The following is a 17,864-nucleotide window of genomic DNA, read 5'->3' on the forward strand; positions in this document are numbered from 1 at the left end:
CTTTTGAAAATGAAGGACATGATGAAGAGCGGCATTCAAAAAAAGAGTTGAAGCCACACTCTCATATGTACATTTACATCACGATTTCTTCCAAAAATCCCCAAAATTTCTTCCCGCATACCCTTCAGCAAATTAAAACAAATATGAATGTATGTTTGTCATAAGACACACACACACACACACACACACACACACACACACACACACACACACGGGCCCACGCACACATGCTTAATTCTAATTACCATGAGACATAAAATCTATTTTTCATTGTTTCTTGAAGGACGTTTTTCTGTCATACACCATGAATAAATTATTACAGATGACCTGCCTGTCTTTTCATGCCTGCGCAGTTTTATTTATACTTTAATGAATCAAGAGCAGGGACGTGTCCTCTGTGCTTTCACTGGGATGAGGTCACTGAGTGGTTCCGATGATTGAAGATTCATGCTTCATTTAACTTTAGCATTTAAAAGCAAGTACAGATGAAAATACTCTGAGAGGTACGGACACACTGAAGGGTTCCAGACTGTGGGTTGCCCAGCAGCTTACCAAGGATTCCCATTAAATGAATGAATCCCTTTTAGGTTCGTACTGAGACGCTTGTGTTCACTCAAAAAGACAGTGCTCGTTATTCTCTTTTGTATTAATTACACAATCAACTGTTTCAGCGAGTTATAGTGACAAGTTAATGATCATATATTTGAAATGTTGAACATTTATGTAAGAAAACAACAATAAGCATAATTTTCGCTTCAAGTTTTCAATGATGTTCTATTATTTGCTTTTCAGATCAGTTTTTAATCGAATTCCTACTGTTAAAAGTTCACGCTTTTTAAGTGGACCAGTTAGGTTCTGTGAAAGTGGAGGAATGTATCTGGGTAATAGTCTTGATATCAGACCTGATAACAGATCAGAAGAGGCATCCCTCAAGAAAAGTGCCAATTTCCTCCACCGCACACATTAGAAGATGCAGCCAGCCATCCTTGGAAATGTCTGGCCACTCTCATCACTAACACACCGACAAAACTGAAATGAACTATTTCAAGAAATATGTTGAGAGGTAATGGAAATATAGATATACAACATATACTGCCTGTGTTCACTGAAAATTAACATAATGCTCATATTGAAATGCTGAAATGGGAATGCTGTGCCCGAGGATTGGGCTGTTGCAGTAGTTTGAGAGTTGCCTTTTGATCAGGTCTCAGACTGCAGCCTGATCCTGTGTGGCTATCAGCACGATTGCACCAGCATCATTATATACATGGCTATCGACTTTTTCAAAGGCGGCTTGCTCTGGAAGTCCCCTCATCAGGGGCTCAATTAGAGGAATGCAGTGGTACTGCCATTGACCTGCTCACAGAAAGAGGCCGCTGTTTGTAGAGCACACAGGCGTGTGTGTGTGTGTGTGTGTGTGTGTGTGTGTGTGTGTGTGTGTGTGTGTGTGTGTGTGTGTGTGTGTGTGTGTGTGTGTGTGTGTGTGTGTGTGTGTGTGTGTGTGTGTGTGTGTGTGTGTGTGTGTGTGTGTGTGTGTGTGTGTGTGTGTGTGTGTTGAAGGGATGCTGAGTGAGCAAGAGAGCGATTAGCAGCGAAGCAAGCAAACTGAAACACTCTCAATGTGCAACTCAGTTTCTGAAGGTCTGCTGCATCTCGATTGGCCATGGAGCAGAGAAAGGGGGCATCAAAGTTACAGCAGTAACGCACATACTTTCCCTGTGAACCTTTGCATAGATACATGCTTACGTTGGTCCCTGATGAACGGTGGTACAGGAACTTTCAGTAAAGGCAACATAATGTAAACCACTGAACAGAAAACAATGGAAAGAATGACCCAGATGTGATGCATGTATGAAGATTTGCCAATTAATGATCCAAATTTTGAATCACTATTTTAGCTGATGCAGCTGGGCACAAAAAAATAACACAAGCAAAAATAAGAAAGCACAAAACTACCTGAGATTTTCCTTTGTATGGACATTTGTGCATTTTAAAACAAGCTCTATGTTTGTTAAAATACAATGTCCCATTGGTGGCTGACTCCTGATTTCGCACTGTCGCACAACTTAAAGATTTATTTTGAGGAATAAACTTCCTTCTTTTCTTGTTGGTTGCAATCCTTCATTGAAGATGCTGATTATTCAGATATTTTAAGTGTCAGGAGATCATCCGACCTTCATATTTTCTGATAAACATCCTTTGAAAGGTAAGAGTTTCACAACCACACTCTCATAGGTTTTGCAAAATGTATGAAGTTGTTGTTATTTTGTGGGAATACTGAAGTGGTCCAAGTCAAATGGTATCTCTAACAAAGTTCTTGGCAGAACAAACTGAGTCATCACCACCCGTGATTTCACGCAATCATCACCAGAATGTGTTTCAGTTGGCAGCCCCTCTTGCAGATGAATGCGAATGTGAATGTGCATCCTGAGAAATGCCTCATTACGGACCTTTAAATCTCTGCCCACACCTCATATTTTATTGCCTTGGTGGAAATAGCAAGCCCGACGTCCTCCAACAAACCGAAGCGTCGCATGTTGTCGGGGGCAGTATTTGGATGAACCACCAGGGGGAGCACAAGCTGCGAAAACGTGTCACTGGGAATCATTTCTGTTAGATTTTCAGGGGCGTCATTCATCTTCTAAACCGACTTCAAAAGTAAAATTTGGGAGGAATTTCATCATCATCGTCGTCGTCGTCGTCATCATCATCATCATCATCATCATCATCATCATCATTTTTTACACTGTAAATGCCTCTTAATGAAAGCTCGTTTTAATGTTGAATCTCTCTCTCTCTCTCTCTCTCTCTCTCTCTCTCTGTTTCCTTTGGGCCCTCCAGTTCCTGTCCCACATTTGAAGTGCACCCTCCAATTTGCCCATATGTCTGTTTTTTCAGCGTAACCTGGTCAGTGAATGCGTCATCCGCCTGCAGTCAGGAGAACAGGAGCATGTCTCTGCATTCAAAAGCATTGAGATTGCAAATTTTCTCTGATCATCGATGCCTGTCATTTCTTTGTGATCTGTAATACCCGTGGGTTCATCTTACCTCACCAAAAAAAAAAAAATTAAATAAATGAAAATAGCAACTTTTCAAAATGGCCCTTTTCATTTACAATGTCAGAAAAATTGCGGGATGTGAATGCAGTGCTTTCTTCCTGTGTGATTCAGACTTCAGACAAGCTGCATGAATCGCACATTAGCTCTATGCACTCTAATCACTTTCAAAGGTTAGGTACGGTCTGCAAGAATCCTTTTTTTGGGGGGGATCAGGTTTCTGAAAAATGGAAGCAAGGGTTTTAATACACTGAATGTCAAGTAGAAAAAGTCACCACTTTTAGAAACAATATCAATTTCACACATTCAAGCTTCATAAAGGAGGGAATTTTGAAAATGCCCTCAATCTCTAAAATGATAACAAAAGTCTAAATCTTGTTTTGCTTTCCCTCCCAAACTGCTACACAAGCTCTGTATCGATCTCAATTGTGAAAATTCTCTAATAAAAAGGCAATTATTTTGAATGGATTACGACAAGTTGAGGTTTGGGGCCTTTCTATATGCAGTTTTCATCCCTGTTTGTAATTCTCCCCACAATCCTAAAAGTGCATTTGAGGTAAACTGAAGTTGCGATTTTAGAACGTGAGAATGTGAGGATGTGAATGTGGGCGGAGGAAACCTCAACATTATAAATGAAGGCGCTCCTGACAACACAATGTCTTTTAAGAAGATGGTCCAAACAACATATCGATTGAAATCCTGCTCCCAAAGTAAATGTGTATTTATCCTCTACACAGCCTACTGCCACCACAATTTCCTGGCATCACTCACTTTCGTGCCCCTCACATGTGCAACGTGAGAACATTTAGACATGTGAGCTGCGTGAGGACACTCGCTCCGCTCCACATCCATCTTGTACATAATACGATTAATTCACTTGCTTTTGGTTGCTGTCTTTTTTTTTTCTTTTCTTCTCTCTCTCAGTTGTTTCCATCAAAGCAAGGTGTGCACATCTGCAAATTCAAAGAGACAAGGTGTGAAGAGAACTGAGGCAAGCAGATTCACGGTGAACTCTAAACAACCCCTCAGCGCTTTGCAAGTTGGTTCTATACGGCAGCTCCCACCCATTGATATCAGCACTTCATGGCTTCAATAATTCAGCTGAAAATCATGATGCTACCTGATTCTGTGCAGATGTACTGTACCCCTGGCATGTGATTGGGATGAAAGGTGGCAGGATTTCAAATGAGCAGATTGACTACGTGATGTTGAAATAATTTAAAAACAACAGTAAAGCCTTTCTCACAGAAAGCCCCCCCCCCACCACCACCACCACCAAATGCATTGAATGTGGAGCATTCTGCACATTTGAAATGGTGCTATTTGAATGTTTAATAGCATTAGAATATAAAGTTTATCAGCTGGTGTGCTGTAATAATCATCAGGAGTAGAAAATGCCAAAAGCTCCTCTAAATTACTACATATCATTTATGTCAAGTACATTTTATCCTAATGATGTGTCTTAATGTGATGCATGGTGAAAGAAGCTCATAGGCATCTCAAATCATGTGAAGGCTTCACCCTATGTTTTGCTTTTAGGCTTTTCACTTTTGCATTGGATACTATTTGCATTTAGATGCTTTCCCACTCTGGAAACATATACAAAAATAGACTGTGTGCAAAGACACAGACGGATAACATCGGGAGGCTTCTACACTTTCACCACGCCCTGTATAAGGATGTTTATAGCAGTGTTTCTTCCGTCCTATAACATGTTCTGGAGATCAGTGCCCCTTTGGATAAAACCGAGCTTTCATGAACATGAAACAAGAGCCCTGATGAAATATCAAAGAGCATATCTGAGTCTCGTAGCCAAGGGAAGAGGGAAATCACCCGCTTTGTGAGCCAAATGTGAACCTCAATTCATGGACATCGGGCAGCGACAGCAGTGTTTTGTTGGTGAAAATGTGTTTTCATGAATAAGAATACAAGTGAAGGCAATTAGAAGAACCAGCTGATGCTTTTTTTTTCTTTCTTAAAATCACAGCTTTTATCCATAGTTTAGATGCATTGTTAGAAATACTATAAAAAGTCATAATTTTGTGCTTTTTTTTTTTTTTTTTTGAAAGCATGCCCAATACACTCCCTGTAATCAACAAATCACATAATGGTGTCTGAAACAAAATGTTCCTACAAAAGAAAGCACCCCCATCAAAAGCAGACCAAAGAAATCCGCTTCTTTAAAAAAAAAAAAAAAAAAAAAAAAACCCACATCAAAACTGCTTTGATCCTGAAGTGGAAAAAATGTAAAAAAAACAAAACATTATTTACAAATGATTTCAGGCAGCCTGTTTGCGCTTCCAATTCTTGCCTGTGATTTACATCATGCTGTACAGTTGTATCCAATTTCTAAAAAAAAAAATACTAATAATGATTGTTGCACAGTGCAGTGAATTCAGACAGTCTTGTTTTAGATTAGAGTGCCAAATAATACACTACACTAAAGCTAATACGGGTTTGCTTCATTACAAAAGAACCAACTGAACATTCAACATCTGCATTTCCCACTATCTCTGTATCTTTTGATGTGCAGCAGCTGTTTCAACTGAAGTATGCCTTTACACAAGACCTTAAATGGACACTGGCAAAGAATGTTTTTGCATGTTTTTTTTTTTAAACAGAGACTGACTTTGGAGTTATTCTAAGGAGGAAACAACTCAGGAAGTCATATGAGTTTATGTTTTCAATGTAATACAACAATGCATCTGAAAAGCGTCACTGATTTGGCAGATGAATCAATATGCTTTAACATTCACGATATATCTATTGCTACCACAGGCCTTTGTCTTTACTGTCACATGTCTAAATAATCATAAGTTATCTGTGGATGGTCTGCAGCATGATGAAACTGACACTTACAGTGGTGAAACCTGCAAAACATGATTAAACCCTGAACTATCTTTATTTTTACTTCTGGTTGCTGGTCATTAAATTCTCTCTATCACAAGCTGTCGTCATGCCCTGTGTGGGATTTTATTGTGTTTGTCAACTTTTCTCTTCATAACTTTTCTCACCACTCACATCTATTTTGTGCCACTTCATTCTTTTCTGTTCGAGCATGTCGACATTTCCTCCAACTCACCTTACACTTGCTGTCGTTAAGATGATAAATATATTATTGTGAGACCAATTAAAGAATATCTCATTCCAGTAGCTGTAAAAAAAATGAAAATTACACATGGCTCAAAATGATTGAACAGTAAACACCTTGAAACACATCAGATCTTAAGCTTGTTATCTGGTCTCCACAGGCCTCTATGCATTCTTTGCGGTGTCGCGGCATGCTCCTAATGGGATGATAGATGACGTTCTTGGGCCCTCCGGAGGATCTCCATTGAGCTTCCTCAGTCTCCTCCAGCCTCCTGGAGGAGCATGGAGACACAGTAAGCCTTCTGTCACATACTGATGTGCAGCCTGCGTGGGGTCAAGGTACTGCACCATACTTAAGGTATTGAAACTGACCCCAGCCAGATGCAAAACTACAACAACAACAAAAAATCAGCCAGACAAAAAAAAGATGATGGGGAAAAAATGTGATGAACGTGTAAAATTATTTTTGTATAAGAAGTTGTCTCATTGTCATTTTCATCATTACAGAGCTAAAACTCATTACTAATAAACACCCCAGTACTCAACTCACCAACTCAATATCCCAGAAGATGATCTGACTTGGTGCTATACTCTATACTAATGTAAAATACTTTTTTGGAGTAGTATACGTCCATGTACATGCTACTCATACACACAGACTCAAAATAACCGTGTTCCAACCAACTTTGCAAATTACACAATTTTGAATTTTATTCAATCAATGTAAGGACATCAGAGATGCATTTTGAAACAAACAAGAACATTGTATTAATCCAGTGCAGTTAAGATACGGCTTTTTTTTTCTTTCCTCGTTAACTGTCAGCTGGTTCATAAATCCTTCACCTCCGTGTGAGATAAGGCCTCAACTGACTCCTCAGACTGTGGTGACTCTCATGACCAGCTCTCTTGTGTTATTGCTGGGTTGGCTGCGGACCTCTGGCTGCCTCAGTTGGCTGAGGAGGTGGAGGATGTTGTAAGGACAGTGTTGGTCCGGCACTGCGCTGCCGCCGCTGGGATCCATGTGCGCCCCCAGTCCTCCGGCAGCCATCACCACAGTCGTAGAAGTGGAGCCAGCAGCCGTGGAGGCCACCACCATCAATGAGGAGGTGGAGGTGGATACTCCTATCCCAGTCTGGTAGCCCTGGGTGGGCTGAGTCAGAGTCCTGTCTACAGTGGTGTCCTTCAGGTCATCGCTGTCCATGGACTTATCATAGTTCAGGACCTTCCACTGCTGGTTCACGGCCTGCCAGCGATGGAAGATGCGAAACACCGAAGGTCCCTCGTGGACAATTAGTGCTGCGGAGATCAGAGCATCAGTTAGACAGTGTCAGCGTGTGGCAGCACTTTAATGACACCACAAAGTGATCTATATCTCTGCAGTGTTTGGCTCAGTGTGTTCAGGCTTGCAGAAAGTACAAGACCAAAACCCCCCCCCAAAAAAACTCTCATTTTTTTTAAGCAGCAATACATAAACCATTGATAAGATCTTCATTTCTGTGGAGACAGGGAGCAACTTATTATGCAGCGAACCTCATCATTTCAGGATTTAAGTTAGCAAACAAGATGCATCGGTTCTTTGGGGTTGTTCAATAATATGTTATGACATTTCAGAATTGCCTATTGATTCATACTCATTGAACTCAGTATCTGGAAAATTGAAATCCATCTGGAACAAACAGATGCTCAAACACTGACTTTTTTTCTTAGTTTTTTTTCTTTTTATTATTAAAATCATCTAAAGGAAACTATAGCATGCATTGTTTCTTTTTGTACACTAACTTACAATTTTAGTTACGGTATTCATACTGGTCTGTACAGTGATGCTGTGGTTACAATTCTCACCTCACAGATAGAATATACCTTATATATCAAATTCAAGCCTTTTCATTGTGGAGATTGAATATTCTTCCTCTCCGTGAATACAACCATTCCCTTTCAACCATTCCAAAAACATGCATTTTAAGGTTAGCGGTCTGTTTATATTGCCCCCAGCTGTAAATGCAAGTGTTTGTGGTTTTCTGTCTCTTTGTATTTGCCCTGTTATAGACTGGTGACCTGCCCAGGACTTGCCCTGGCCTCACCCAAAGTCATCTGGGACCAGATACAGCTCGGCTAAAGCTATATAGAAGATGGATGGATTATTTACAAGTATCATATACATCCTATATAATTATACATTTGCAATATGAAGTAGGGGTATGCATTTATAAGGTCTTGAGTGTTTATGAATAATAACATAAAACACATTTTTAAAGTAAGAAGTCCTCCTACATCCGCAATTCAATTTGAGCATATTTCCTGATCTTGAACAATTTCATAGAAAATCACCTCAACTGTCTAATCACTCATTTAAAACCTATTTTTGTATTTGGCTGAAATAAAGTTGAGTGGAGGATGTGAAACAGTGAAATGGTGAAACAACCCTTTTTAATAAAGTATTTCATTACATTTGCAGCATAACATTCTCCTCGAGGTGAGCCCTAAAATGTCTGTCAAGACTGTCAAGACTTTATTGATAAAATCAGTTTAACTTTCCTGATCTCTGCTTTTTTTTTTTTTTTTTCCTGCCTCCAACTTTGTGGATAAGTGAAAGTCAGGCCGTTGTGCTCTTTTACGTCCACCAGGTGACAAGTTAATCTCTGTAAAGTGCACCGTTAATGACTCCACAGTCGATGCTCGCCACCAAACCGGAGACAATCAATCTCCTCTTGCTCTCACCCTGCTGCAGTTGCACTCAGAGTTTTCCTAATGTGAGATGCCATCACACAGTCATCTGAAAACATGAGCCCATGAGCAGCAGAGGACAGCAAACTTGAAACCGATGCTGCAAATTTCAATTTGGACACCCCCACAAATTCAGAAAGTTGTTAAAATGCCTTAGTCAACTTATACTTGTTATTATTATTTTTCTCTCTTTTGTGCTATCTGCGCCCTTCAACGTTGCTTTACCTGTAGGGTTTTATTATGGACTGATGTGCATTTAACGCACGCAATGAGAAGCACTTCGGTCGGTGCTGATGTATTCCAGCAACTTTAAGCCATTGGCTGTGCGAAAGACAAATATTGACAAAGACTGGTCAAGCAATCATGTGTATGATCAGGAAAAAACACATTCACACCATATACTGTCTATCGATTAGATGCAACTGACTGTGTCATATAGATTCAGTGCATTGATTGTCTATCGTGTAAACTCTTCATGTATTAACAATTACTTGTTGAAAGCCGACAGGTATAATTACAGAGTCCGCTGAACAGTTTTGACATTTTGCCTGCTGAAAAGAACTGGATTCATGCTAAAAGGCTGGAAACACTCAATATTAGTCCGAGCCATGACAAGTTCCAACTCATCTCAAGAAGGATTATAAACATTTGAGTGTGGCGAGGTGAGGTCAGGAGCTCACCGATGCAGACGACATCCATGAAGCCATACATGCCATAGCAGATCTGGAAGAGCAGATCTTGGCGCTGCCAGCGAGCCGAGGGACTGAAGGACGACCACACGAGCCAAGAGATACTGGCCATGAGGAAGAGGGAGCCCAAGATGGCCGCTGCTATCTGCACTTTCTCTATCACTGTCAGGGAGATGGCTTGCCACTGCGAAAGAGAGAGACAGAACAGCTTGACGTTTAGTCTTTACTTCTTTTTGTGTTGACTTTTCGGAATACCTGCAAAGGCCAAAATAATGTCAAACCAGAAACAAATAAAAGCCATCATAGGACAAGCATGAACTGAAATAAACCAGAGGAAATTTGTTAACACGGTCTCACTAATGGTTTACTTCATCATCTATTCCAGCAAAGTGAAGCATCACGCATTATTGACTGTGGGTAAATAAACTCCCAAACAGTTTTAGCACCTCAATTATCTTCACAAGAACTATTCGTGTTTACTCACAAAGCACCCTAACTGAGTACCAAAGTTTAAAAGCAGTGGAAAAGCTTCTCCTGCAGTCTTTCTGTTCCAACCATTCAAAAGCCTTGCTTAATTCAAATGTTATTGTAATTTTTTCCCCTTGGATTTTTCAGTTCATCATCAGAGCACAACTCGAGCTGCAGCCAATGTGTGATGCTTAACAACTGTTTTTGGCTCCCAGAGGAGATGTTTTTTTTTTTTTTTATGTATACAAAAGCAGGCAATTTAGTGTGTTTACAGTTTCTCAGTGGGCCCTCAGTTTGGCACGTTTGTCAAGAACCTACAATAATTCAAGCATTAATCTCAGTTGTATTTTTCTAAGACTATGATTAAAATCTTGTGATCAAATCTATTTTCCTGCTAAGTGTCTCTTTACATATCTGGCTTACCTGCAGTGGGTTTTTGGTGCTGATGGCAATGACCTGATATTTGTAATAGCAGAGCTCACAGGCCCAGGAGCCTCTCTCACTGATCCATTTGATCAGGCAGGGCTGGTGGGTGCAGCGTACAGATCCACAGCACCGACAAGGGCTCAGGAGCTCCCCCTGCAGAGAAGACACACAGTCAATAACTGCCACTTCAGAAAGGCGTCATTTTTCGTTTATCCTCATTAAATACATACTTTACTGTCATGTTGTTGTATTTTGTTACAGAGTGCACACAGAAAATGCAATGAAGACCGCTGTCCTGTCATTGTCTTGCCGCGCTTGATTGGAGCTTAAAAGGTTAATGCTGCAAGTAGAAACTTCTGATTCAGCATCATTAACTAGCTGATAGCAGTTATTTCTCATTGATCATACTACCCTCTGCAATAATACCACATATTGTTATTTACAAAATACATCTTTTTTGTCTTGCTTTTTGGTTTTCTGTGTGTTTTTTGGGGGCACAATAGGTGAGCATACACAGAAAATTCATATCTAACGGACAACCACGTGCAGACCTATTACAATAAAGCAACAGTTCAGGTGTGAAATGCAAACATTGCCTTACACCTAGCTGACAGGGAAAAAAAAAAAGCTTGATCGCTAATTATGGTTGTGACAAGATTAGTCACTGGAGCTTGGGTGAGAGAGCAAGCAGCCCCAACAAAGCTGTAAAATGCTGCGCTAAAGTCACACTGCAGCTCCCAAAATAAATAAAGCTGTTATATACACATAAATATTATATTATTATCATAATTGTTAATATGGTGACTTCAGACCAGAATGGAATGGAACGTTGAAGGCAACACTTAATCCTCACTTTCACTTTTCTTCACCCCTCTGTCTCATGTCTTCGAAGTTATTGCCTTTCTAACGTTTGTATCTTAATATTCAATTTAAAACCTCGCACCTCATTTCCTGACATTTCTCTGATATCCACAGGACAGTTTTGAACAGGTTTTGACATTTGGGTGCAGATATTGTCAAAAGAACGGAGTCATGACACATTGGTCATAGTAGCTGTATGTTTTTTTGGTTTTTTTTGACCCAGTCACTCAGGATGTTAGTACACCTGAGAGCATTTCAAATCCACCCTGTCGGCACAGTGACAGACACATGGTGACACATTGAACAGCCGAATAATGGTGCTCCCAGTGCCTGTTTAAACTCTGCCGCTCGACCATACCCTGAAGAGTCAGCTTACAGGCGCGAAAATAAAAACACAACCTTTGGTGCAGCGTCCAAGATTTTGTAGTGGTAAAGTTCAAAAGTAAACCTCAAAACACTTGAATAACCAAGAATTGCTGCTAAAAACATCATTGCTGTCAAATGAAGGGGCAGAGATTGAGCAGCCTTATTTTTAGTCGTTCCATCATGTTTCCAACCTATCCAGCTGGGTGTGACAAGATATCATAAAACCAAAACATCCGTTCTTCGTCCCATATGTTATAAGACTCTTAAGTCCTTGAAATGAAGAGAAACTATGACGTTTACTAAATTTGGCATCAAAAGGTTTTCACTTAGCAGTAATGTGTGCAAAGTCACTTTCTTAACCAGCAGCTTCTCCAAAGCCGTATTCAGCTTGAGGAACAGATGAGACTTTTATAATCTCTCACCCCAGGCCCCGAGCTCATTAAAATATATTACTAATCTTGTCATATTGGATATTGATGATGACCCTCTTAATGTAAGCCAGCCACCCTTTTAAGGCCCTGACCCACACTCGAGAAACCTGGATCTGTAAAATTTATTGCAGGGCTTTCTTGTGTAGATGTTCAAACCTTAACAGGACTGAACAAAAAGCCGGTAGGGAATGAAAAGATATAAATTAGCTAACCCCAGCTGCTGCAAGAAATCTCTCCTCTCTAATCAGTGGAGTTGCATTTCTATGGAATTGTTAAATCAGCACACACACCCCTCCGTGTCTAGAAAGTGCCAAGAGACTGCAATGGAAACCCAAAGCAGTTTAATAATGAAAAGAAAAAAGGAAAACACGGTAGATTTCCAAATGATTTCTCCATTTCATTTCTGTACGAACATCTATGACAGACGGAGCAGCACCCTGATTGAAGAGAAGAGAGGAAAAATGGGGAATTAGTGGAGAAAAGGCCCATCTACAGATGGCCAGGGTGGGAGTGTATTGGCAAGAGCACCAGAACACTTCTGTCGTGTCCAGTGGGACTCAGGCCGCTCACTGATTGCCAAGAGCTGAAACCTAGATCACTCCAATACAACTGAGACTGGAGAGAGAGCAAGAGCGACTGATAACAAGCGTGGCACCACAGCCCACGCAAAGTGAAAGTGATAACTAAATGTCCTTTTGTTGATCAAACAGCAAGAATCATTTAATTAAAAAAAAACACAATATTAACATTGTGATGAGAAGATATGTCTGATCAATTTGGGTGTGTTTTTCCATTTGTTTGAGTTGCATTATACCAGAAGACCTCAGCGTGCTCAATATCTCCTTTCAAATTTAGACCATTCCCATTGTATATATTGACAAATATTTTTAGACAGCTATGAATATATATATATATATATATATATATATATATATATATATATATATATATATATATATATATATATATTTCTTAAGGGTCTGAAATCAATGCTAGTAAACTGCATTAAATCTAAACGGCAAGAAATTGGAGAATAATAAAGTGTCTCTGAATGAAAATTTATTTGAACAATGACCAATAATGGTCACGCCGCCGGCATTACTCGTGAGAAAATATTCAGTATTGCAATCATCTGGAAAAACATCTTTATATCTACTTGTTTAGACTATATTCAACAAATTAGAGAGAAGAGGAGTTCATTAAGAGAAAGTCATATAATTTTGATTCATTTACTTAGAATTGCAACTCATGAAAAACATATATGGAGGTTTTCCACTCATTGCACATTTTAGGGGAATTACTGGGCCTGCAGTGGCAGTTAATGCCTCTCCAAAGGTAAATGAATAAAACTACACTTTCTAATTTAGGCGTATGAATTCACAGCACCTGCAGTTCAGCATAGTCAAAAGATTTTATGTGTTTATACAACTTCTTTATATCTCATTCCCAGCAAATGGTAGAGCAGCCGCTCTGCACAGGATGGTGCACAGAAAGCATCGTGACTCGATACTGAGGATCCATATAGAAAGACGAATGCTAATTTGACCCCTGAAGGCTTCTCATTGTGTGTCAGACAAACACACTTTGCAAGTGCATTAGGTGTGTTCTGCTAAGAATCTGTGATTCCGAAGCAGAAAAGATTTAGTGTCAGCATAAAACGAAGGTAAAGAAAAGACGGCAGAAGCAATGACTGCAAAGGGCACAGCAGTGTCTAAAGGTTTGTGACACCACGTCACCTCACAACCTTTAATCTTTCATTGTATATTATTTTCAAATATCTTTCATACGTTTGTGCACCACATGGTTATTTGCTGTACATCTTTAGGATCCCGGGACGCAGCAGAGAAATTACCTGCTCTTTGAGTCATGGCGTTAAGATTAGGGCTGAAAGCAGAAGCCTGAATAAAGTAAACGCTCTGTAGAAGCAAGCCAGCGCTCTCTGTAAAGCTTCTGACTGACCTTTAGTCAAATAGAACTGATAATGGATTGAAATATGTCTCGAGTTGGCTGCTTATTAAAGAGTAGATGAATAACCCGAGGTATTGAGTTAAAAGAGTTGAATTTATGTCTGGTATTGGTCTGGCTGCTCATTGTGTTGTAGATTGTGTCTGCAGCCAAAGTGGTCTCCCTTGATTGGTTTCAGTTTTCATTTTTCAAGACTATTTTCTCAAAGAACTCACCTTTCAAATAACGGCACGCCATGATTTATATATGTATATATATATATGGCTTCATTTGTCTCACCCACATAATGGCTATGAAGTGATATTTTCCTTGCAAGACTGTTACCATCAAATTATATGAAATCTTCTACGTTGTTTCTGTAGGCAGTGTTGCCTTGATGAGCTCTGGGGATGAGGTACTATCCTAGAGAGGAAATGTCATGCTATTGTGACTCTTTTTGATTGAACTCACAGCTTGCTGAAAGGATTGCTTCATGAAAAGGTAAGAAGAGGAGTTATTATGTAAAAAAAACATTTAAAAAAAAAATCAGACATGAACTTTTGAGTATCATGAGCATTTGTGACGAAAAGGACTATGCTTAATAACAGAAAAAACACCTCTGAATTTCACCTCAAAGAAAATGGCACCGAACACACTGACAGGAATTCGATTACACAGACTTATTACATCGGTAGGTGTCATATTAAATCAGAGTACAATCGTTTTTCAGGAGATGCCTCTCACGGACACTCAAGGCCCTTTTCTATTGGGATGCTTGAGGAATGCTATGTCTTTCGCTCCCTTCTTTACTCTGTCTTGACTATCTCAGCCTTGGGGATGGAAGTGTTTTGGAGGTGGATTGTCAGATCAGATAGTGGCTGCCTTGGTCTATGTGACATCCTGGAGGCTGAGGGAGAATAGAGGATAACTAATGTCCCCACTGCCTGTATCGCACAGTGACACGCAGACAGTCCACTCATCTCTCTTTTCAAATGGAGCCTCATTCTCCTGGTACCCATTTACACCTCAGCAGATCCATATCTGGACCTGACCCAAACCAACAACTCAGAGACGACGGGGAAAAGAGAGGAAGGTGAAAGATAAAAACTTGCATAATGATAAGGCAGCATGAAATCAAGTGTTATTGACTTGCTGCAGCGTCTCAAGGAAGCATTAATGAGCTGTTTTGGATGAGTCCATGGGAAATACAGAACATTTTGAAGGCAGTACTTTGTATGCACTGCAGAGTAGATTGACTATGCGTGGAGTTTAGGGGAAGAAAAAAATGGATAGGGCCTTGTCTTCCAATCTTATAACTCGACCTCACGTCACTAATAATTACAAAGTCTGTGCTCAGAGGTGGAATGGTGCACAAAATTGCTCTTGGAGTAATTAGTTGATGAAACACAGACAGATTATCGGCTATACACTGTGCAATGACCATGAAATGATACAGTAAATGGGCTGCTTTGGAAAAAGGAAAGCCACTGTGTGTGCATGAAGTTTTGTTCCACATCTGTGTTTTTTCGCTTCTTAAAATATATTTTTTTATCACTTCCTAACCTCTATTACTAATTGGCGAGGTGTGACATATTCATAGGTGTGCTCTCAAAAGCTCTGGCAAACAGTGAAACAAATGTGTCTGCACGTTGCTAAGTGTCTGCTTCTCAGTTATGATTTAATATTGTTTTTGGGTTGTTTTTTTTTTGCCATCTTGCATCACATTTTCTGCTCCTGATTGATGGAGTGTGACATTATCATCAATATGGCCCTAAAGGCAGAGGCGCACTGTGATTAACCTGAAGAAACTCCCCTTCTGTTCTGCATGAGTATTTCTTTTTTCACTTCCCTGGTGGTGTGTCCAACCAGCAGAGTGAGAGACATTAATAGGTTGTTTTTTTTTGTTTTGTTTTTTTGTTTTCATGAATATAATGCTTGAATGTAAATTCACATAGTTTTGCTGTGAGTTGTTACTGCATCTCAGTGTATGCTTCACACTTCTCAGCCATAGGGGACAAGATGTTTCATTATCCTCCCACCGCCTGCTATAGCTGTCTTTTTAAACCACACAATGGGGTGAGTGAAGCAGGCAGTTGGGATCCCCATTCAGAAGGTGCCAGAACACACAGGGATTTTTTTTTTTTGTGCTTGACCAAATCACACCTCAGTGTAGTAGCGAATTACATGATTCTTATTTGAAAATGTGGAATATTTTCAGCACCTGCAGATCTTAAGGTTGGATTACTTGTTGCTGAAGTTAACTAATGTTCACTGGAGAGGAAATGATTTGCACCATGAGATGTCAGTATTTTATGAGCTATAAGGTGTGTGGAAGTGATTACTAATTTATAGAGCAGATGAACGAGCATGCATGGACGCCTAATTTTAATCTAAATGCAGATTTTTTTTCTTTTTTCTTTTCTCTTGACTCACGTGTTCTGGTCCTTGGAAGCAGATCCTGCAGACAGGCGTCCTGAAGCCACTTTCTGTGTAGCTGGTGAGGGAGAACCTCTCCTCCAGCTTGCCCTTTGAGCAGTCGTCAGATGAGCTGCTACAGCCGCGCAGGGCCGCCGACAGCTCTGCAGCATCCACCCATCCCGCCACCGATCTCTCTGCGCCCGTCGGCCCGGCGGTCCCCGTCGCAGGCGGGGCGCTCCGGTCCGCTGCGTGCTGGTGGCTCCGCGTCAGCGTGTTGTTGTTGTCGGGGACGATCACGCCTGTCTCATGGCTTTCCGACGCTTGGCCGCTCATGGGGGTCAGCGGAGGCAGCGGTGTCGGGGGTGCCGGTGGCCCGAGCAGGAGCACCCTCAGGTCACCAAGCAGGACGCAGCAGCGGCTCTTCAACATGCCCTGGCTGCGCAGCATCGGGCTGTCTCCGGACAGGAACTCACAGCACCATGCGAAGGTGCTGGAAGAAAGCAATGTGTGCTGCTGGATGTGTCCCCGGCATAAGAAAACACCTCTTCACAAGTCGTGGGATGGGAAAGTGGGGGCAAGAGGTGCGTTTTCCAGCCTCGGTTTGGGGAGGGTTTCACCTGCCTTTTAGTCTTTTATTGTGTTATATTCCTATTTTCTTTTTGTCTTCTTTATTGTCTTCCCAGGAGGATGCAAATGCAAAAGGCTGATAAATCCCATCGATGCAAACAAGTGTCCGAAGCCATTAAGTTCAATGAATGAAAGAGCTAAAAGAAGAAAGTCAAATATTAGACTGATGGGAATAATCATTCAAATAATAAGCCTATGGCCCGGTCACTCAGTGTCCTGTCATTTCATGGCCTTAATAGTCTGTCTGCTCTGTATAACATAAACTATCTAGACAGGCTTTCCCCTCCAGATTCACGACAAGTGCACAAACCCAGAATCAAACCCGCCTTGGGTACAATGAACTGAGATAGACTAGAAAACAAAATGTCAGCCCTCAGTCTTAAAATTCAAACCTTCAACCAATAAACAATAACAACAATATCAACATCAACCAAATCCCACGTTCTAAATTAGCACAGCTCCAATGGCTGCCGACGTCTTGAAAGGCTTTCGGATCAATTGATGTCAATCGATGGCGCGAGGTTGGAAAAAAAAAAAAAATCGGTCTTACCTGGCGAGCAACCCGCCGATTTCTACACGATTCACAGTTCGGAGATTTTTTCTTCCCGTGAATTTTCAGCCAGACTGCAGGTCGCTGGTGAGTCTCTGTGCGGCTTACGTCCCCAATTATTGCATCCCCGCGTCCGACTGACGGGCTGCAGTTTTTTACATCCGTACGAGAAAATCCAACAAGCTCGTCGGACCGTCCTGCTCCGGGTGAAAGC

At 40.8% G+C, this 17,864-nt stretch overlaps 1 protein-coding gene across 1 annotated transcript; it reads right to left on the reverse strand.

The window, feature by feature from the left end:
- Positions 1 to 7,020: 7,020 nt before the first annotated feature.
- Positions 7,021 to 16,920, reverse strand: LOC308131659 (E3 ubiquitin-protein ligase MARCHF4-like; the record flags this gene model as incomplete). Its single annotated transcript, XM_080498475.1, has 4 exons — positions 7,021 to 7,442; positions 9,551 to 9,743; positions 10,451 to 10,606; positions 16,489 to 16,920. The coding sequence occupies 4 exons, from the start codon at positions 16,918 to 16,920 to the stop codon at positions 7,021 to 7,023; spliced, it is 1,203 nt and encodes a 400-aa protein (XP_080354601.1).
- Between the last annotated feature and the right edge of the window lie 944 nt (positions 16,921 to 17,864).

The sequence above is a fragment of the Blennius ocellaris genome, assembly GCF_963422515.1.
Source record: "Blennius ocellaris genome assembly, chromosome: 6".
Classification (NCBI taxonomy): domain Eukaryota; kingdom Metazoa; phylum Chordata; class Actinopteri; order Blenniiformes; family Blenniidae; genus Blennius; species Blennius ocellaris.